Genomic DNA, 24,082 nt, shown 5'->3' on the forward strand with positions numbered 1-24,082 from the left:
GCATTATTCTGGGTGAAAGAAGGATTTCATTTAGGACCAGAGTCTTGCCTGCAATGAACAAGTGTATTGAGATCTAACACATCTCTCTGCATGTCCCTCAGGATCGATCATCTCAAGTCATTCATACCTGCATGGACTACCACTAGTTCATAATCATATTGAACCTGTGAGTGAGGGAGAGAGAAAGAAAGAGTGACTGAAGAGTTCTGATAACGTCATAGATCCTGGTACCAGAAAGACAATATAACTATAAGTCTGTCCTTGTCCATTCTTACAAGTATGGAATCTGTATGCCTAACAGTAGAGTAAACAATTACTAGAACATTTCTTTTTGTACTGATGGAATTCAGACTAGTAGACAGTTTACTGTCTAATACTTGGTGGCCGTCTATTATGTGTGGAGATGGGACTGATGTGGTGGTGGGTATCTGCTGATACCTAGTCTTTTTAATCCTAAAATGCTTAAGGAGAGACTTTTTTTGACAACCTCAGCATATTTGTTCAGTGTGATTGTGATGTAATATGAGTGATAGTATGTGAAGGTCATTGGGTGAAAGTCACACCTCCAATTTACTTTACACCTCTCACTCATTGGATTGTTTGTGTCAAGTAGAAGTTCATTGGCTATGAGGATATGATGTTTCATCCACTGCCTGATAGTACCAAGTGCTAAAAGGATGGGAAGAGGAAGGTTATAAGCAGGGTTACTTTCCATTTATTCCAGATGGGCCTGAATTTGTTTAGTCTAAGTGTAGAAGATATAGCTTGATTAGGTGTAGAGTGCAGAAAGAGACCTACTGATTGGAGTATACAAATGACTGAAACACGTACCCAAGTAATAGTGGATTTCAAGGAAAAAAAACAAAACAGAAAACATTAACTAAAGCGTCCATGTGGGAGACTTTACCTGTCCCCTTTTACTAATATATTCTCAATCTATACCACCATCTTGGAGAAAAAAACATCACTCAAGAAAAACAAACAAACAAAAAAACTCGCTGTTCTCCAAGACAAAAGCCTAGACACATTCATCTCAAACTTATCACTGCAATATGTAGCAAGCAAACAAATGTATTCCCACTGCAAGTTCATGGGGGTTAAGTATGCTCCTTGGTACTTCAAAAATTTAAGTGCAATCAGGGTGGATTATATACTAGCTTCTCTTATCTCAGAGGTAGTGCGATCTTGCACATAGTATATAAAAACTGCAGGGGTTGTGTGGGATAGTAGGAACTTTCTGTACCTGCAGAACTACTTAAAATATGCAACAGCAAGATTTGCAATTTGCCTTTTTTTTCCAGAATTGCATAATCTTTACATTTTTCAAGTATCAGGACTCACAGTATTGAGTTTTATGTTTTTTGACAGGAAACTCAGACAATGGATTTTTGGGCAGTTTTGCTTGAGCAAAATAAAAAAAATGAACATTTGGAGCAGCTGAAGGGTAACGCAATTAAATTAATTTGTTAACTGAGTAAGCCCACTAACACAAGTGTCTCCTTTTATAGAAACCTGTTAGGCTAGTGAAGACTGAAGACTCAGAACTATAGGCAGAAGCTTGTTAGCAGCTTATAGTTAAAATTTTCACATTTTCTAGGCCCCCCGTCACAAAACTTGAGCTAGGGCTGTTTGTAAGGTGTTTAACCACATGAGCCTGGTAATTAGAAGTTATATGGTCTATGGCTGTGTTAGCTTACAAACTAATCAGTCTGCTATTTCCTTGTTAACACCTGATGTGTTGATATCCACAGCACTGGCAGTTAGGTAATGGTAACCCCCCCCCCCAAAAAAAAAAAAGTGTGAGTGGAAGCCCACACATCAATGAAGGGGCTCTACTCCCTGCATACTGCAACTCTCTTATACTAATCCCAGTATCACATTATGTCAGGTAAAGAGACATTTTCAACTGCAACAAAATCCATTCACAGAATGCAATCTCTGACATTACAGATTTTCAGTTACATGAGCATTGCATAAGTGTCAAAGGATTTGTCTTTGACTAACAGTAACTAATTCCTTAGAATAATATCTTGTGGCCTACAGTGTAAAACTGAAGTAAAGTACTTGAGTGTTTGTTAGAGTCTCAAGGATAGCATTTACATCAAATTAGTGTCAAATTATTTTAAAGCCATCTTGTATGCTAACGTTATCAGTGGAACTTATTACCTTACATCATTTTTAGAAACACAAGAAAGGCATTCGATCAGCCCCATAGAATGCATAAAAAAACCCAAAAAATCAGAAGTCACATAGGTAGATCGCAAGAGCAGACTGAGGTTCAACCCCAAATTTAAATTATTTACTTTACATTTGTTTACTGGGAAAGTCCTACTGGACACAGGTCTTTTTTCAGTGGATGCCTGGGGAGAAGCTCCACATAGAATATATATGGTTATAATGGAATATTTGATTTGTCAAAGTCTGCAGATGCCATGGCAGAAGGCACTTACTGAAATTAATCTCAAGATCAACATTCAAAGAAGCAATGATTTTGATGCAAGATAAGGGTTCTATACTCCAACTCATCTGTTCACTGTTTTTAGATAAGTTGCAGGTCCTGCTTTTATAGCAGCTTATTCTGTACTAGCTTCATACTGATGGCCTGATGCCAGGCATTTACTTAGTTGAATTCAATAATTTTCTCTTTACTCTCCTAATATCTTCCAAAGGCTGTTTCAATCCATCACCACTCTTTCAGGTAAATAATACTTCCTCCTGTTTTCTTTCAGCAGTCCAGTTTGTATCTGTAAACAATATCTCCATGTTCTCTACATATCGCATTTTGGAAGAAGATACCCACTTGGACTCTGTGGAGACCCCTGAGATATGTAAACATTTTTGTCATCTCCTCTGTCTGGTTTGTTTCCAACCAGTTTTCCACATTATGCCCTTCCAACCACTTTTTCTATTCTTCTGACACAGACCATGCACCCTTTTTATTGCCTGTATCTTTAAGTCCTTCTGTTCTTTTCACATAGCTTTACTGAAAAGGTCTCCATATAGCTTCACATTTTTACATAGGTGATAATATTGCCTTGTACATCCCAGTAATGTAAAAGCCTTTCCTACTGATTCTTCAGAATGATTCCTAACCTTCAGGTCATCTGATGTGACTGCCCTTAAGCCATTTTACTTTTTTGTTGCTGTATTTACTGTTGAATTGTGCACTGCTTTTCTGCATTTTTGTATTTCTACTTTCTGTATGCATTACTTAGCACTACATCTAAGCTGTTATGTTTTAGACAATTTCTTCAGCCTTGCTAAGTCTATGTTTATCCCTTCTGCACATTTTGTATTTACCACTACATGATTTGCAAAAATCAGAAAAAGAAATGTTCTCCAAGACCTGCTGAAGGATACTATATAAAGACATAGAAATAGATCAGCCCCAGTACTGATAGAGGAGGTATCTCACTGGTTGCCATCTTCCTATCAATCTCCACGCCATTTATTATAACCTTCTGTGTGCAGTATAGACAATGTTTTAAGTATGCTGTTGTAACCCTAAGAACCTCTCCTAATCTATCTAATATGCTCATTAACTTTTTACATGCAAGTGTTTAATGCCTTGCTAAAGTCTAAGTCTGCTTCATCCATAGCAGCCTTCTAACAGGCTAACTTTATTCAGCTGCTTTCACAGTATTTCTGTTTCCTGCTCCTGCTCTATTACTTCATCTTGCTTTTTCTGCTACTTGTTCTCTAAAGTGTTCAATTGCATCTTTTCTGTTGCATTTTTACTGCTTGTTTTTAGCCTGTTTAAATTTTAAGTGTTATTCTAAGCCTCTTAGTTTTGGTTTAAGCGCTTGGGCTTTAGGCCTTCCCCTTAGCTCTCCCTGGCCTCTCTCCCTCAGATTCTGACAAATATGGATGGACAATTTCCTACGGTTTCTCCCACCAGCCTGGTTGATATAGGCATCCTGAGACAGTGTAGCAACTGCCTCATGTAGACAGGCAGCCATTTACAACTACTACCTAGGAGCACAATTTGTGAGAGATGCAATTACATAAAGAAGGTAGAGTCTATGCTCTTTCCCTCACAAGCCAGTATATCTGGCATTGAGAAGGTTGTCAACACAATCACTACACCTCAAACACCACCCACAACTACAAAACACCCCCCCACATACATGGAGGTTCTCAACAAAAACAAATCCAAACAAAAGAGACCTCAGAGGCAAAAACTCCACAGCCCTCCACACCAGATACCATGCATAGTCCACACACCAGTGTCTCTCAACCACTAAGGCCTAACCATAAACCAAACATATTAGTCATAGGAGACCCCATTGTGAGACACACAGATGTGCCTCTCATCAGGCTGGATAAGGAGAAAGTCACGGTTAGTTGTTTATCAGGTGCCGGAATCTGCCATTTCGCACACGCACTCAAGTCTCTCAACAACAGGTACCATTATGACTCTGTCATAGTCCATGTTGGCATGAATGACTTGAGACGTACTTCTCTGGACTATATGAAGAGAGACATGATTGAGCTTGCCGAACATGAACAGGTATGTTCCTAGCCTTAAGCAGCATTCTACCATCACCCAGAATGATGCCGCAATACAAACAGAAAATGACTGACTTTAACAATTGGCTTAGTTTCTGATGTAATTCCAGGGAGATCCAGTACCTGACAGCCTGGAAATATATGATCAAAAGACCACAATGTTTTGCTAGAGATGGCCTGCATCTGTCTCACTTGGGCTTCAGGCTTCTAGCAAAGCACCTTGCCTCCCCCATAGTGCCTTTTTTAGGAAAAGTCATGAGGTTGATACTACCAACATGAATATTTCAACAAAATGGAAATTAAAGGTCATGCTGCTAAACACTAGGAGTCTAAACATTAAACTGCACTCATTGCAGGCATTCTGAACCCTGGAAGATGCTGACATTTGTGTAGTCACAGAAGCCTGGTTCAAAGATGCAGACAGCACCATAGCCTTTCCTGGTTACTCATCCTATCATACATTCAGACCCCAAACTGTGGGCAGCAAAGCCAAAGGAGGTGGAGTTTCAATATATATTAAAGACACACACACCTCCAGGCTGGTCAAACAGTATGATGCACAGGAGACACTCCAGGTGCAGTTAACCATTGACAAGACCCCTATTCAAATCATAGCTAGCTACAGGCCTCCAAAATTGACTCAAAATGCTCAGTCCACCTTTCTGGACCTATTTGAATCTATCAAGATTCAACCCTTTACCCTGATCCTGGGCGACTTTAATTACCCAACCATAGATTGGAAAAACTACTCATGCCAAAACACAAATTCCCAGAGATTCCTCAATTTTATCAATGCAAATGCCTTGGAACAGCTGGTCGATACCCCCACAAGAGGTGATAATATCTTGGACTTGGTATTAACCAACATGAGTAACACCTACAGCACTCCTACAGTACCATAAAGCGGTCACTTTCAAAATCCCCATCTCTCCTGAGCCCCTCTTGCTGGGGTGAAACAAAAAAACTTTTCCAAAGCATATTAAAACCTCCTGAGGGATAGTATAAACAGCTTCACAGCCCCCTTCCCCTTTGTAGGAACTGGCAGCAAAGTACATATCTACACCAAAGTACTATATGAGCATTTATATAGATGCATGGAATCAGGAATACCTGACAGGACAAAATCATCCTCCACAAGGAAGAGTAAACCTGTCTGGTGGACATCTGCAATAAATAAACTATATAACAAAAGGAAGAAATTGCTGTCCAGGACCAAGAAGAAGCAGGTGCCCAATTGGAAGCAATCTCTCCTTAGGCTGAACAAGCAAACAAAAGTACTAGTGAAATCCTCTAAAGCTAACTTTGAGTCCAAATTGCCACATCTACTATAGACAATCATAAGGCCTTCTTCACATATGTATGCAATCTCAAAGGAAGCACCCAAATATGTTCAGAACTGGTGGTCAAGGACACCACATACACAAATGCTGTAGATATAGCCAATCTACTTGCTGACAGATTCAGCAAAAACATCATCCCTCTGTCCCCCCATCAGTAAATCAGGACATCCCCACTACCTGCCCCCCACCCCTTATCTCTACAGAACAGGTCATCACTGCCCTCTCAAAGGCAAAAAATACAGCCTCCATGGGACCCGATAACATCCCAGGCTGCATCCTACATGAACTCAGGCATGAACTTGCAGTACCATTAGGCACCCTATTCAACCAAAGCCTGAGTACTGGCTTTGTCCCAGCTGAGTAAAGGACAGTCATTGTCATCCCTTTACACAAAGGTGGACCATCCACCAATCCGGGAAATTATAGACCCATCAGCCTAACTAGCTTGATCTGCAAGGCCATGGAATGGATTATCATGGACCTCATTAACATGGACATTGGCAACCTCCAAACACTCAACCCCACACAGTTTGGCTCAAGGGGAGGTCATGTTTGTTAAATCAAGTTGACTTCTTTGAGACAGTCACCAAAGCCATGGATGAGGGGAAGACTATGCACACCGCCTACCTTGACCTGGCCAAATCCTTCAACACTATTCCCCACTTGGGCATAACAGATAAACTCTCTCAACTAGGCATCAATCCATATGTTACCAGATGGGTAGCAAACTGTCTCATTGATAGAACCCACCTAATCAAAATAGGGAAAGCCGCCTCAAGCAGTAGACCTGTAACACGCGGAGCACCCCAGTGATCGGTCCTGGGGCCTCTGTTATTTGGGATATAATTCTCGGAGGTGTAGGCCAAAACCAGTGGGCTATGGCTGACCAAGTTTGCAGATGGCTGCAAGTTGGGCAGTCATCAGTTCCCCAAGTGATGTGGACATCCTCCAAGAGGGTCTCACCCAAACAAATGACTGGTGCCAGAAACATGGCCTCAAGCTGAATGCCAAAAAATGCATGATCATCCCCTTTGGGGAGAGTGATGTCCCCACATATTATCACATTAATAACAATGTCCTAAGTACGCAGTCAGTAGTGAGGGATTTTGGCACCTAGGTTGATGGCAACCTGACTTTCGACCACCATGTTGCTTCCGTTGTATGGAAAGCTTTCGACATGGCCCACCTCATAAGTAAGGGTATCTCATTCAGGGACAAAGTGGTCATAACATTCCCTTATAAGGCCAATTATTCAGTACAATGCCCCCTACAGCATGTACCTCACAAAGCACATGCAGCAGCTGGAGACCACATAGGTTCCTCATCAGGAGAATCCAGGGCCTCAAACATCTACCCTACACAGATAGGCTAAAAGCCCTGTTCCTCTACTCAGTTTCATACAGAGTCCTCAGAGGTGACCTCTTTCTGGCATACAAAGCAATCTCAGACCCCACTTTGATGGGACTACTGCATATCCATAAGTCAAGCTCTACTCAAGTAACCCATATGTACGATCTCAACCTGGTCTTTGATATCAATAGAACTTGTTGGCAGGACAGATTTGCGTCCTAGAAACTCCCACATCTGGGAAATAGACTCCTTGTCCATGTCAAGCAGAGCACCTCATTATCCCTTTTTAAGTGCAACCTGGATAACTGGATGGGAAACAGAAACTACACCCCTGGGATTTCACCTGTGTCTCTGCTGGGCAGGGGCTTTGGGTGCTGACTTGTCTAAATATGGGCTAAACTCTTGGCCAGGCTTATAAGGGCCTCAGATAGCCTAGTAACTTCCAATGATCCTATGATCCAGAGTGACCTGGTTACTCAGCAGAATAATTCTTAGTGTTATAAGTCCACACAGGAAAAGCAAAAGGCTTATTTACTTCTAATTATAGAAGCCCCTTTTTCACAGATAACACTCCACATATCTTCTGGTAAAGGAAAACACAGATTGTGGTACCTCAGCCTTCTGGGAAGTCAAGTTACCTACTCCTCAAGCTAAACATTTATACACATACTCTAATTAACTGATTAACATTCAAATTACCTTTAAAGTGACATCACAGAAAGAGAGAAGAAAAGACAAACCATATTCCATTGTTAAACATGTAATTATTTCTAGAAATTTCCATGGTATATTCTATGAGTTTGAAATTAAGAAAATAATATTCTCTAACCAATAAACTATCATCATCTGCATAACTCACTATTTATGACTTTTAATATTACAAAAAAAGTTCCATATTAATTAATTGTTTAAGCCCCTGATGCTAAGATGAAGACCTTTAAATAAACCACACTTCCTTTTTTTGCATGCTTAATAACCCTAACAACAGAGGTGCTATATGTAATTGGAGAAAAAACTCCAAACATAAGGCCTTCCCTTTTTTTTCTCCACAATGCTAAAATAAATACATAGTTTCTATTCAAATTCTATTATATTTTTCTGGAATGGTCTTCTGGTCATGAAACCCATACTCAGACCCATAAGTAGGGTGAGGTGAAGGGGAAGCTGCCTGAGTGCAAGCAGTCTAGGGGGCAGGAGTGCTGTATTGGCATTGTTGATATTACGGCTTCAGAAATTAAATGATGCTACTGGATTTGCCCTCATTGTGTGGTGATTAACTGTAGCAAGCTGCTTGTCAGTCAGTTTCAGGGGGAATTTTTTTTTTTTTTTCAACTTTGAAAAGACCCTTGATTTGCTTCTCAACTTAGAGTTGAGAGGGGACACCAGTTTGGGGAAAATATACAAGGTACCAGATGACCCTGCTACAGTTCTGCTCATACTACTATGGGCTTTGTGCCCCAAAGGCGAATAGCTATTTTAAAAAATGTCCTTCCACGAGTGAATCCTATAAAATTTCCTATTACTGAGATCTAACTTACAAATCAGTCCTTTTCGGCATCTGTTTTAGTTCCATTCTTGCAAAAGAAAATCACATCTGCCAAGTCACTAGTAACCTTACTCTCCTCCCTTTGATGCAAAATATTATTCTGTTTTGAACAGAGTGGATATTTTATCTTGTGAGGATATTTTATCTTGTTATTAATTCTATAAGTTGTTTAAGAATTGTATTGCAGATCTCATAACATCCCACCACTGACTGTATCGTTAGCTATTTGAGTTTTTTCAGAGCCCTTTCCACTGTGAAAGGGCTTGTAGCAATCCCCACATGGTTTTGGTCACTGCCTGTATTTTCTTTACCTTCAGGAACAGTGAACAAAAACATTTATTTATCGGTTGGGCGTCGGGCTGGCAACTCAGCACCGTAAAAATCCACTGCCAATCATGAGCGAACCAGAGTTCCGTTGTGGTGACCCTTAACCGGGAAAAAGCCGAAAGACATACATACTTATACTCCCCATTGCCTTTTTCTGCCCAACCTGTGCTCCCTTCCTTGATAGAACTGAGTATGTTTTCATCTGCTAATCCTTTAACTCTACGACTGCTGTGTCTGTTTATTTCTGTTTTAAGTGGTATCTAGTCCCATCTTCCTCCCTTTTCCCTTCAACCTGGAAACTATTTCATAGGAGAACCACAGTTACTTTTTTTACTGCTTATAGATTTGCATGCTTAAAATATTCAAAAAGAGACTTCATATTAATAAGTACAGAGTCTTCATTGCCTATAGAAGCAAAAGCTATGTGGTTTAGAGTAGAAAGCTCAAGCAACATGAACCCTGTTATAGCAAATCTAGTAGAGGGTGACAATCTGAATATACACAATGCAATCAGAGCCCAGAAATAAAAGTCACTTGGAAAAGGAGTCTGAGATTAGAAGTAGTGAAGAAATAGGCCATGGCTAAAGCGATACTACTTTACCCATTTTAGATGAACTGCTACAAACTCAGATCACAGTCGTTACAGTGTTACAGGGGAGGACTCATCCTGATATCACAGCAGCAGACAGCTCTAATTCATTCCCATGTCTGAAAGAGACCTCACCGCAAATCAGGTTTTACTTCGTTTGTGCTAACAGCTGTAGATTATGTACACTTCTGAAACGACACACATTTTTTGTCCATTTCCCTTTTGGTTCTGAGAACAGCATCCTGGATGGCATAAAGGACAAGCTTATCTAGAGTTTGTGCCTTTCTTCATAGTTTTCAGTAATTTTCAACTAAGACTTCTAGAGCCTTCCAGCAGTATTAGATTTTTCTGGCACGGCCTTCCAGTCATGAAACCCATATTCAGATCCATAACTAGGGTGGGGTGAAGGGGGTTTTGCTTGAAACCATGGAATGCTTCAGAGGTCTACACATTGCTAGAAGTGTTACTGCAGTACACACACACACACACACACACACACACACACTCACACACACACACACACACACACACACACACACACACACACACACACACACACACACACACACACACACACACACACACACACACATTCTTTCTGTATCAGAAAAAAATGAAATGTAAATCAGTATAATTAGTTTAATAGTAACATTTCATTTACATTCTCAGTTCTTTGCTTCCCCCTCCTATGCAACCAACCATCAGCTCATCCTGGTGCCCCCATCCTCTATCAGGTCTACCCACCCCTCCTAATCTCCCTCCAACTTACTCCTCCAGGGTCAAGCCTAATGAGGATTATTAGGGTGTCCTGGGACTACACACCATTCTTGTGGTCATGGGGGGTTATAATGACCTACCTTTGTCTCTCCATGATTGTCTGTTACATCTAAGGGCTACTCCTCTCTATGGACAACATCTCCCCACAGGGAATGAATAGACAAACACCCTCTAATGAGATGAGAACACTCATCCCTCACTGCCAGAACCTCAGATGCCCAAGCTGCTAATCAAACTCCGGTTTCCTGGGACATAGTTAGGGACTTTATTACTGTGTGCCACTTAACTTATTTAGCATAACACAGCACAAGAACTAACCACTGCAAAAGAAACCAAGGAATACCGTCTTGCTCACACATGCATACATTGTACACATTACAGTGGGTGAACACTGAACAGCCAAAAGGCCTTCCAAGTAGCTCTCAGGTAGACGGCTTATGGGTAAAAAAAGAGCTGACTTTCAATGATGGCTAACATTAAACATACAGCTGATAAGAAGTATATTTCTTGATATGGAACAAGTTATGTAAGCTGTAATCCATTAGAAGGCTGGAAAAAATGTACTGTTTATACAGCAATTGATTGCTGTGGGACATTAATATGTGCAGTAGTATCTTGAAAACTTATTGACGTGGCACGATATAAAAATTTAACGAAACCCCAAATGAAGGTCAGGATTCAGTGCTTACACTACTGATATCAAAAGCCTTGTAGTACTTCAGGTGCCATAAAACCTTTCAGCCTGATAGCTGCTAAATGGATAGCTGGAGTGGACTGGTAAACAACAAACAGTACAGAACACAGGTGGTTATAGCATTCGAATTGTCCTTGCACAGTTGACTAGCAATGGCATAATTATGAGCCACTGGCACCTTGGACGTCTAGGTGACCAATTCATTAGCCTGAAGGTGGCCTCAATCCAAAATAATATGGTATTTCCCATTTTGAGTAGTGCTGCCTATGACGAGCTCTTCTTTGGAAAATAAATCAGATATAGGCCCATATTCATAGGGAGCACTCACTACTGTGACACAACACCACAGTAACACTTTGCTCATTGTATTCTGCCTAACTACAGACCTGACTATGCGCTATTCATTGTGGAGTGCTGAATTCTGCACGGTACATTCCATCATGTCTAACAGTGGAGCATGAGTGTCTCCAGTGCTGTTAAGTATATTGAATCATCATGAAGTTGAGTTGTTATACAACAAAATAAAGAATGAACTAGCCTTTGTGGTTCAGGGATAATGGAATGATTATAACAGCAGGAGTGTACTATGCCTGCCTCTTATTTTAAATTTCTTTTGGCCTGGATAATGGCTGAAATTGGTCTTTTCGAGTCCATCAGTCCAGTTCATAAATGTATAGATACATAAATGAATAATAAAATAACTGCACATACCTCTGTTTTGTGCTGCCTCATCTGCTAGTCCCTCTTCCTCTGCTCCATACGTTCGAATGGGTGATCGAGCATATGAATGTTTCTGAATTAGGCTTTCAACACTTTCCCTACCAAAAAGAGAAAATAGTTGCAATGTGTCAGTGTGGGATCAAGTATGTATCTGAAAGTAAAACAATATCTAATGTTCTGTGCAAACTGATCATTTTGGTCTAGTCTATGTATACTGATCATTTTGGTCTTGAGTCTAAGACTTAATTCACTGAGCTAGCTGAGAATGAACAAAGGGAATCTTTCCATAAATTACTGCAGGAGTGTTATATATTTTGAGGTTGGGAGTTATATTTCAGCTCTAAGCAAAACGAAAACTCTGTATAAAGTTCTAAGGAAGAAGAAAGTCAGAACACAGGTTCACTTTTTTGCGAAAAAAACATGTTAACATTAAAACAATGACTCTGGTTAAATGTTTAATGGGTGTCTTTTTTGAGCACTGAAGGTACTGTTACATCTTTCACCTTGATTAATTAGGCCATATTGTAGACCTATAAATATCAACTTTCTTAAAATCTAGGTCTGACTTTTTTTAGAACAATGCCAGGTGACTGAATTACAGAAATTTAGAGTTCTACTGTAATTAGTTAAATGGGTCTTTAACAGTTTATTTTGGGTGCAATTATTCCCCGGAGTTCATAATACATTTTTGTCTAATTTCAGATTAATAGAAATGGAGATGGAAAATATTTTTCTTCCTTCCAACTAAACAGTAGAAAAGTGCAATTCTTGAAGTTAAATATTTATTCTAGATTATCAGATTTTATCTATTACCACATATTTACTGCAGAAAGACAAACAATATCCTTTTGCAAGATAAAAAAGAACTTTTATTGAGGGTAAATTTGCAACATTGAAATCCATGCAATGTGCAAATATAGATTATGGAACAATGTGGATAATTTCTAACTGGTTATTGATCAGTTTACATGGAAATTTTATTATAATATAAAATTATAACTTGTGAGTATCTGGTTCTTAGTATTTCCACCCATTAAACTTAAAGGGTATTCATTTGAAGTTTTCCTTCCCAAACAGGGAGATTTCCTTGGCTCATTTGCTACCCCTGCATGCAAATGTAAAAAAAAAAATAACTAAATAATAAAAAAATGCTCTTGCAAGTGCCAGTATCTTTCTCTTACATAACCATACTTTGTTTTTCTTTTCTTTTGCTAAATATGAAAAAAAAAAAAAAACAGTTCTACCAGTTGTCTGCAGTTTGGCCAGCCAGAAACTATAACATATTTCTGGTTACTTCTGAGACTGCCTTTTACTTTATTATTACCATAAACTTTTCTCTAGCAGACCCAAACAGAAGGCTGAGGTTTGAAAGCTGGGACATCTGTGAAATGTTTATAATATGTAGAATACCAGGTGAAGGTAACATGGATGGTGTTGATACTAGGTGAAGAAAAAACATGGATGGTGGTGATGTTGATGACAATGATTATGATCATGTTATATTCAGAAACAAAACTACAAAATAAGTAAAGAGAAACCTATGAACCTGTTGAAAGAATATGACATAGGACCTTAATCTTAGAGAAGTAATTGAGGATGTGCTACCATGCAGGCTAAGAAGTGAGACAGAGAGAGACAAAGAGTTTGTGCACACTAAGATGAAGAATAGAGTCAAGTAGATAACAGTGATCCTTTTAAGGAACTCAATAATGATCCTGTTAAGTAAATTAGTAATCAAGAATCCTTGATGTGGCTGTCTGATGCAAAGAGTGGTGAGGAAGACAGAAGATAACACTGCCACGTGTTTTATAGCCTCATTGGACTGGCTTTAGAGTGAGGTGGAGAATTATAGATTTAACCTACAGATGAACCTGCTGAGGAGAAATTCTGAAGGGATGAAAGAACTAATGCTGATGGAGGAACTCTGAGGTGCACTGAGGATGGAGTGAGTTAAGGGACAAAATACCGTATAATGTGGCCAATATGGTTAGAACATTAGGCAGTGAGAATTATTAGAAAATTATTAGAAAATCAGCAGAACTCAAAGGGTGATGAAAGACTGATGGAAAATGGCAATAGGAAAGTGGAATCCATCAACTAGAACACATTTCAGAGATGTTAAGTTCATCCATCTATCATGCAGTTCACAGAAAAGGTACCTCTTGTGTATTATGTGCACTTCTATTGGCTCTATAGAGCACATTATGTTATGCCGGTAGAAAGCATGCAATGAAGGTTTAACAACATGGTGAATGGAAAGGGGGCGGGGATATGAGAAGTCATTTAAAAGATTCGGCACATACACATTAGCAGACAGAAGACAAGCATAGACCTAAATTTTTGACACCATACTGTTTTAGGCAAGTGAGGGAGGTGGAGCTGAAGAAGAAGGATAGAGGGGTGCAAGATGACAGCTGGAAGGGGGATTGGTCAAGACAGACTTCTCAAAATGACTAACTAAACTAGTACACTGCAAGTCTTCAGACATGGTCAAAGCTATTTTGGAAAGTGCGTTGAAGGGATGGGGGGACAAGGGGAGGGGAGGTGCAGCTGTACAGTCAAAAGCTGCAACACTCAGCTGTAGTTGAAAGACCACTGTTTCCTGGTTGCTGGCTTCTCTGTCTGGTCATATCATTTATGCTGAAGGCAAGGATGAAAAAATGTAGCTATCTATCTAGATATACATACATATATATATACATATATATATATATATATATATATATATATATATATATATATATATATATATATACATATACATACATACATATACATACATATATATATATATATATATATATATATATATATAAAATCACTAGGAAGCAGACATCTATATTCATCAACTGGCTAGAATATAAATATAAGCCTAACAAATGTCTCAGACATGCAAGTAAAAAAAAGAAAAATCTGATCTAACTTAACAATGGCTTACCAGAGAAGGGGTGTATCTATGAACAAATAGATCAGCGTAATACAAGTAAATAAAATTACACATAAAAATGACATATTTTAATAAAAATCTTCCAGACTGGCTGTGGTTGACGTGCTAGAAGGATTCCGTGGATTTTTTTAACATTTGCCTTTTATTTGAATGTGATTTCAGTTAATATTTACTTATATTTTAGGGCAGTTATTACTAATATACCAGATGATTTTTTTATTCCAATCATTATAAAAGAACAGAAAAGTGGGATACCATGTTAGCTGCCATCTTGGATGCTGACAGAGGAAGCAAATGTGATAACAGAACTAGTACCAAAACTGAGTAGTTTCTACTTAGTGACTGGGTTTAATAATGACGGCACTTAGTATGTAAAGAAATACGCAGAAAGGAAAAGGGCAGTTAGAGTTAGTGTGTCCTCCATACCATGAATGATTATGGGTATATTTATTTTATGTATTTATTTATTTTACATTTGTTTATGGGGAAAGTCTGGACAGAAGTCCTTTTTCAGCAGAGGCCTGGGGAGAAAAGCTCTACATTTACAAGAGAGTTGTACATGGGTACAGAATATTACAGCATAGAGTTGTGCATAGATACAGAGTAATACATACAAAGTGTTTCATATATATCAATTTTACATATATTGACATGAAGTTTATATACAAATCAATAGTAACAGAGAGTGACATATCTTTCTACATTCAATTAATACATATATACATACTCTGCTGTATAATTCTAAAGGACAGGCTGGTGGAGTTCCTGAATGTAAATTACAAAATAGAAGGACACACACATACACACACACACACACACACACTGTCGGTTTAATCAGACTATTCTATATGAGTGAGTCACTGACATGTTTGAAAAAGCGAAACCAGCAAATGTAATGTTATGTGTCTGCATTTTAGCCAGGCCATTGATATGATGACTCAGAGAAGAGTGGTGGGAAACTAAAGGGTGTGGACCAAGGTCCAAAATAAGTCCAAAGTATAGGAAGCAAAAGGTAGCTGTCACTTGTTGTGTCACATGTCATTATGGGTTAGAGATTCCAAAACTGGACCACTGGCTAGCAATGGTTAAACCAGCCACCAACGTGATCAGTACCAGACAGCATCTAGGTGATAATTCAGTAAGAAAAAAGTACAATGCCTGCATCTTGTTAGAGAGATCAAATGACTTCTATTGTAGGAGGGAAAAGTACAATATATACTGTATTAAGAGTAGTATGCTGGCAGTGGACAGAAGGAGAAAATCATATTGGTGTTACTTCCATCCACAGACTATGCATTGTGAAAGAGCAATGGCAAAGAATAATAGATTTTTTACTACATCTGGTCAGGGATGTGAATTTTAATTATGCAGACGTCATCCTCATTTTATAGAGGACACCGAAGACATCTAATGTGGGATACAGTGTTCAGTTATGGAGACCATATTAACAGATGGACATGCAAGTAGTAGGGAGCATTCAGCACAGAACCGCCAAAGGGATAATGAGAATGGGACCATATGAAATAGGAAGAAAGGCTGATACCTACGGGTGTGTATGCAAAGGAGAAGAGGAGATAAAGGGGGAGATATTTACCCAGTGGAGTGTCAGGGGTGGGCTGTGACACAGGAATGAGGCAGAAGTACAGAAGAGAAAGACGTGGCATAAGTCACAGTTTGGGGGGGCATTTTGGACTGATATTAGGAAATGTTATTTTATGGAGAGGGTGGTGATACCCTTATATTTACTGTCTGGTTAATGCTTGAATGTACATCTATGGGGGATTTAAAAAGGTCTGGAAATGGGTAGGGAAAATGTTCAGAAAGAATGGTAACAGCTACTACTGTTAATTGTAACACTGTGATGGGTGTGATGGTCCAAATGTTGTCTTAAGTCAACATTTAGAGATTATATCACTGACTTAATAGACCTCCAAAACAGAAAGATTTCCAGTATTTGGTAGCAGAATCCTGTTGCATCTTGGCTTGCTGAATGCTTCCAAAAGACTAAAATAAATGACACTGACCAGACATGTGAGAAAACCTTGACTGCAATGGACTATTTCCCAAACTGTAATTAAATCAAACTTAAAGAAGTTCAGAGAACAAGAACAACAAAAAGTGTCTTAAGCTTCCTCTGAAAACCCACATGCAGGTAATTTAGGAAGATTGCTTCCATTCTGATCTACAAATTTCAGCCATGCTTCCATTCATGCACTTCTGCATGTTTTGCTCTGTAAGTACCAGTACAGAAATAAACATTTTGGCTCTGAACTACCTCCAGACATTTGTAACACACTTACTGATGCACAGTCACACAGCCAAGCCTTGTTTTTGTTTTGTGTTTTCTAATGAAAAAAAGAGGATTTGTTTTTTCTGCTTTTAAGCAGGTTAGCAGGCACAGTTCTGCTATCTTTTGTAAAGGAAATCCATTGCCTCACAGCTGTCATCACTTTCCAAGACTTAGTCATACTCGTAAAAGCAGAATAAGTCCTTAGAAGTCAAGCTTCCAGCCTACATTTGATGATCATATAGGCAGATGTGCTACCCTGGGCCCTATGCCCAATATGTATCAGCAGTACTGGATGTGAGTCGAGGCAAAGTAATGCACTCCCACTGTAATGGGGTTCAAAAAGTGCATTTACGGAATACCTCAGTTAATCAGGGAAAATGTTTAACATTGCCTTTTGTCTAAAAAGGCTATTATAGTGATTCTGTCCTTGGTAGATGACAGCGTCACGCTGATGAGAGTTGCTCTCTTCTAAAGGAAAAGATCTTATCAATGTGATTTACTTGTACCAGAGCTGAAAGTGAACTAAGAAGCATTGCTGTTCTTACATGAATGATGACATAATCAAATTATTGTCTTTTAAGTGATTGAAAGCAGCAAATGCATCAGGGTCATCTCGAGAAAGACTTGGGGAGGGAGGTAAAAAAAAAAACAAAAAGAGAACCATGTCTAAACTGCAAACTAGAAAAAAGAAGAACATATTGTGCAGCTGAAAATAATCCACAGAGAATAAACAACAGAGAAGAAATTGGTAGATGAAGACACAGTCAACGTCGTACTGTCACTGTTCAACAAAAGTCCAGGAAATTATTCCCGAAGAAGTACATAGAATAAACAAAAATGAGATCATAGATTTCAGCAAGTATCACAAAAAGGGAAAAGTACAGCTGAAAAAAACACATGGATAAGCCACATTATAGCTACTGGTTTTATGTTTGCTGATGAGTTGATTTTATTGTGTGTGGTTTTACCAACATTAATTTACTATATCTCTTAAGTGCAGTCAGACCACAAGAGGAGCAGCCCAGCATTTTACTCATATACTATGCCATTTGGTTGTCCAGATTTTTGCCTCATATTTTTGGTCTGTTCCTCATAAAATTTGGGATTTCCTGGATTTTTGTGGCAAATCAGTGGGGACTGAATTCACTTAATAATGACAATCGTTTGAGTTTCAGACTTTATATCCTTGAGAAAATGCATGGAAACACAAGACCTTTTATGCTAGCAACTTTCTAAGTTTATAAGAGCTGTGTTTAAAATTTGTCCCTATTTTTGAAGCCTTGTCCCCCCACAATTTTTGCTTTGTCCAGATTTTTTCTGTTAAGAGGTTGGGAGATATGTCCATACCTCTCAACCTCTTAGAGCAAGAAATCTGGACAAAGCTATAAATAATGGGGGTATAATGGCCCAAAAATAGGGACAATTTTTAAACACTGCTCTTACAAACATAGAAACTTGATAGACTAACAGGTTTTGCATTAGCTTGAATTTTCTGAAAGATATGATGTCTGAAACTCAAATGCCTGTCATTATTTTCTGACTTCAGTCTTTAATGATTTTCTAGAAAGCTACAATTTTGTGAAAAATGGACCAAAAATTTGATGCAAAAATCAGAATATTCTGCAAAAATCTGTAAAATTTAGAGGTATGGATATGGCATATAGGGTTTACCAACACTTATTTATTGAGGCCAGATCTGTTCTCACTGCACTTTAGTTTATTGTTTTAGTCTTACTTTAAATGGTGTTTAGTTCTCAAATACTTTAACAATGCTTTGATTGACTGAATCACTGTCTGAATGAATTAACTTGAGGAACAATCATTTATTAAAGCTCTGAATATAGCAGATTGAGACAAGATGAAACCGCATCAGTGGAGAGAGGAGTGCTAGTCTCAGAAGTGAGATGACAGGAATCACGACCTTAAAAATTCCACCCTTTTGTGGGTATTGTGACCATGATGGCAAGATGTTACATTCTTAAGGTGCTCTGATGAAATGATGTATGGCAAATTTCCAGTAAAAACAGTAATAATTGCAAAAGCTATGATGATCTCTTCACTGAGCAAATACAACCTGACAAGGTGATATAGTTGTGTAGAGGTTAGTGTTCCTCACTCACAACTCTCCAGTCTGGTTCCTTGCTGGGGTGGTGTCTATGTAGAGTCTGGATGATCTCTGTGTGCCTGTGTCTGTATGGGTTTTCACTGGGGACTCCAGTTTCTTCCCACATCCAAATGCTGTGTGCGATTTTGAGGTCCTCTAAACTGTTTACAGGTGCTTGCATGTATGCATATATATATATATATATATATATATATATATATATATATATATATATATATATATATATATATGTGTGTGTGTGTGTGTGTGTGTGTGTGTGTGTGTGTATATATATATATACATATATATATATATATATATATATATATATATATATATATATATATATATATATATATATATATATATATATGTGTACGCATGCGAATATGCATGCGGTCGTGCTTGTATGTGTGTGTGTATTCCAGGATCGACTGACATCCTGTACAAAATTAGTTTCTCAACATTATGCCCAGTGACTGCCAGAAGAGGATCCAGTTCTGCTTGAGACCTTGACCTGGATTAAGTGGTTTATCAATGAATGAATGATCTTATTAAAAGTGTTTATTAGTTTTATCACAGAATTTCAAGAGATGAACTGATAATTCTCCAAACTGCCCACAGTGTGCATATGTGTGTGTGTGTGTGTGTGTGTGTGTGTGTGTGTGTGTGTGTGTGTGTGTGTGGGTGTATGATCATGTGCACATCTGCGCTTTGATAGACTGCCATTCTATCCGGAATTAATTTCTCTGTTTTGCAGCCACTGAGTGCTGAGATATGGTTTAACTCTGAAAAGTAAAAAAATGGACAAAGAAGGTATTTGAGAATGAATGAATAAATGAACGAATAAATGAATTTCAGCATAATCTTTTTACGAATACCTCTTAAGCAAATGTAACAAGATGTGCACATATGCATTAAGAGTGAATTTGTGTGTCAGTGAAATGTCCCTTTCTCTCGATAAAAAATAAATAAACCCATTTTGGTTTGCATTTGAAACTTTCCTGCTGTCTGATTAATGATGTAGCTGAAGTGACAACTATACTGAATATTTCTAGTCAAATTATTGACAGAAGCAACATATACAAATCTATCCTTAATAAGTAAAAGCAACAGCTTAAGGTCTTATGGTTTTCATTATTTTTCTGCAACGTTTAAAATACAGGCTTTGACTGATCGACACTTCATTACTAAGAGAAATTGCTCTGAAATCCCTTTCACTAAAAAGAAAATTATGAATCCTTTTGGAGAGAAAAACATACTTTTGGATAGAATCTAAGAAATAGCAGCTACTATATTTATGATACGATCCAAACAGATAACTAAGGTCTAAGTTTTAAAACATTAAAACATCCCCAAAGTGAGAAAACCTTTAAGCCTGACAGCTGTAATGTAGGTTTACAGCTTTGGGAGCTGTTAGTAATTTAGCCCCACATTGCTAGCACACCCATCTCATGAACATATCATTGCTAAAATAAAATAGTTACAACATTTCAGCCAGAAAGAAAAAGTCATTGTGAGATGGTGTAATAACCATTGTGGACAGAATACTGCAATGAGTGAAATGCCCAAGAGGAAGAGAGCATACATGATAGTTTTTATAACTTTCAGGGCTAATTATTTTATCAATACTGTTTAGTACACTTAGGGTGGTACAGTGGCATAGCAGCTATTATCTCTTCACAGCAAAAGGTTCCCTGGTTTGATTCTTGGTTGGGGTGCTTTCTATGCAGAGTCTGCATGTCCTCCCTGTGTTAGTGTGAGTTTCCTGTGGGTGCTCTGGTTTCCCCCACATTCCAAAGACATGCAGTAGGTGAACTGGACACAATAAATTGGCCATAGGTGTGATTGTGTGAGTGTGTGGTGCAGAAGAACTACCACAACAGGGCTAATCACTCAGCAGTGTAATCCTTGGCTCTAGATGATTGTCACTATGGAAGTGACACCCCATCCCTATTGCAAAAATGGGAAAAAGGGTCTGTGGATGGATGGTTTTAGTGCGCTTGGCTTTTCAGTATTATTTTTCTCTATTAAAGCTAACAGCTTTATGGAACATGAAGGCTGACGAATGGATCATGGAAGGGGGGGAATGTTTTTGCTTTTGACTGTTTTCTAGTTTGGACTTGTTTCATGCTGCAGCCTGGTATTTACTTCCTGCTGTAAGTGTAACTAGTTGTACATGATGGTTTACAATTATAAAGTGCCCTCAAGGTGAGAGAAGCAATATCAAAGATAAAAAAATGAAGAGATGTGCACCCTGACATTCCCCCTTTCAGTTCCAGAGCATGTTATCATACAACTTAGAAAATGCCTATGGAGGAAGTGAACCAGGACATGGATTTGAAAAACCGACTAAATTACTTAATAAAATGTTTCTAAGGGAAGAAAAAGACCTAACTTATATACACTGGCAGTCTTACTAGAGACAATGCATCCTCTACATCAGACTACCTTATTTAGTTTGAGCAAAGATGTAATTGTGTGTGAAACTTTGGCATGACTGTTGCTGGTGAGGTATTGTCTATAAGTCATTGGACTGGGCTTGTGTGGGTATCCAATAGAAAAAAAAAACATTTAGCTTTAACAGCATGCTAGGTCAGAGGCATAGCTAGAGAGGGGCAAAGGGAGCATCCACCCCAGGTACAAGGTGTTTGGGGGTACAATTGTCAGATGCCAATCGGTTTACAGTGCATTACCAGTAATAAGAAATGAATGCCAGAATTGTATTTGTGGATAGAACTGAAGCATTATAGCATTATGTATCTTCAGTGCATTACCGGCATTACTTTTATCAGAATAGCAGGGATATCCCTGGTGCCTCTGCCTGCTACTGTCTTTCTTTATTTATACAGCTTGTTAACTGGGGTACAGCACTGATCCCACTGGACAGATTTCAGTCTCAGTCCAGGATGTGAACATATTAAGTGGGAAAAATAAAAATAATTTATACAATAAAAACATGTCTAAAAACAAAGTGATATTTAATATACAATATAAAATGATTTAAGAAGGTAGTCAAGGGTGAAAGCCATGGTGCCAGGGATGTTACTGTTATTGTAATTATATTAAGGATTATTTTTGCCAAGAGACATTTTCTAGTAGCTCAGTTTGGTCATTGTTTTTGATAAGTGTAATTGATTAACCACTCACAAATGATGGTAGTGTAATGAGTACAGGATACATATTTACTGAGGCAAAATGCTAGACAGGATTCACAATACTTTAAATTAGCAAGTACATTCTACACCTGAATGCTACATAACAAGGGACAAGGTGAATTACAAGCAAGTAGAATGACCAGGGTGGAAGGGTTCTGGAACTTTCACTGGAAAAGATGACAAAATGATGTTTGTGCAACACAGACTTATACACATGCATGTACATGAGATGAGAGTCAGAAATATAGCAACGTAGAGCTGTCTGGAGGGCAATGCCACATAATGGACATGAATGGCACTGCAAAATAATGTCATGTGACACACCAACTGTGAGGCAAAAGTTGGTAATAGTGATATACAGTGTACTGATGTAGAAGAAGCAGATGTTCAGCATCCTCGTATAGTTAGCATGAATGCCTTTGTCAAAAGTCAGAGCTGTCTGCCAATTATATGGAGACAGAAAGTGTCATTAAAGGCAAAAGGTAAATACTGAAACTGGTATAACGTGTAATACTCTGATCCAGAAGAAATTGTTGAGACTGCAGGACCAGCTGATATGTCGGCAGTTGAAAATTTCTGTACTGAATCAGTATGAGGATGTGGCTGACGTGAAGGACCTCTCCCCCTCATGATATACAACAAAAGGAGTATGCAGTAGGAAAGATAAGCCTCTGTTAAGAAGTAAGGTTAAAGATGTGGGACAAAAGGGTGTTTGATGTGGGTTATATACTGTAAAAATGATACCTGAAGACAACATGTCAAAAGTATGTTTAATGACTAGTTTTCAGGAATTGGATATTTCAGAATTTTCTAATGACTTATCCTAAATGATTCGCTGACACAAATTGGTTCTGAAATTTACTTTTGTTTAAAATGGCAAAAATTACACCTCAAAGATAGTAAACTGTCTTTCTCACTGGGACTTCAGCTATCATGTGACATTTATTTATTTATTTGAGCAAGTACAGGGACTGAAGCACAAGGTAAAGCCCGCAGTAACAGTCCAGTTACAAATAAAAATATAGCACCTTCATAGACACTGCTTACTACAACAGCATTAGCAAACGAAGACAAACATACCAGGCGAGTTAAATCAAACCAATCTAACAGGTACAAGATTAAAAATCAACACCACTACACAAGTTTAAGGAAGACAATTTTTTTATGTGACTATTTGTTTATCCCTTGTTGACAGGGTTAATCCATCTAGGACAGTGACCTCCTTTCAGAGGAGACTCTAGGTGATATTCCTACCGATTAGAGAGAATTTGGCCAGGCTACTAGGGAACTTTCTCTACTCTTTTTGCTAAGTGCCATAGGGTGTTTACATCCCCCCAAACTACCACCAACTTTGGCTGATGGAGACTCAGTTTAACATCTCATCTGAACAACAGCACACACAGGAATGCATCCCCCCCACACACTTATGCTGTACTGCAGTGTCAGTATTGGAAAGATTAATCCATGTCCCTGGGTGGGAAGAGAACCCATGACCTTCAGGTCCTACAACACAAAAGGCAAATGTGCTTGCTACCTGTTCAGTTACTGAGACTGGCTCTACAGGACCATTAGCTCTGACTGGTGATTTTAACTTTTAGATTACAGTACATTCCAAGACAATATATATATATATATATATATATATATATATATATATATATATATATATATATATATATATATATATATATATATATATATATATATATATATATATATATATATATATAT

At 38.3% G+C, this 24,082-nt stretch overlaps 1 protein-coding gene across 1 annotated transcript in view; it reads right to left on the reverse strand.

The window, feature by feature from the left end:
* TBX20 (T-box transcription factor 20) overlaps positions 1-24,082 on the reverse strand; it is a 219,173-nt gene that overhangs the window by 12,856 nt on the left and 182,235 nt on the right. The window contains exon 7 of the mRNA XM_044065093.1: positions 11,844-11,950. Coding sequence (XP_043921028.1) covers positions 11,844-11,950 — 107 coding nt within the window. The remainder of the gene's footprint in view (positions 1-11,843; positions 11,951-24,082) is intronic.

Source organism: Protopterus annectens, chromosome 3.part0 (assembly GCF_019279795.1).
Source record: "Protopterus annectens isolate FY-2018-M chromosome 3.part0, PAN1.0, whole genome shotgun sequence".
Lineage (NCBI taxonomy): Eukaryota > Metazoa > Chordata > Ceratodontiformes > Protopteridae > Protopterus > Protopterus annectens.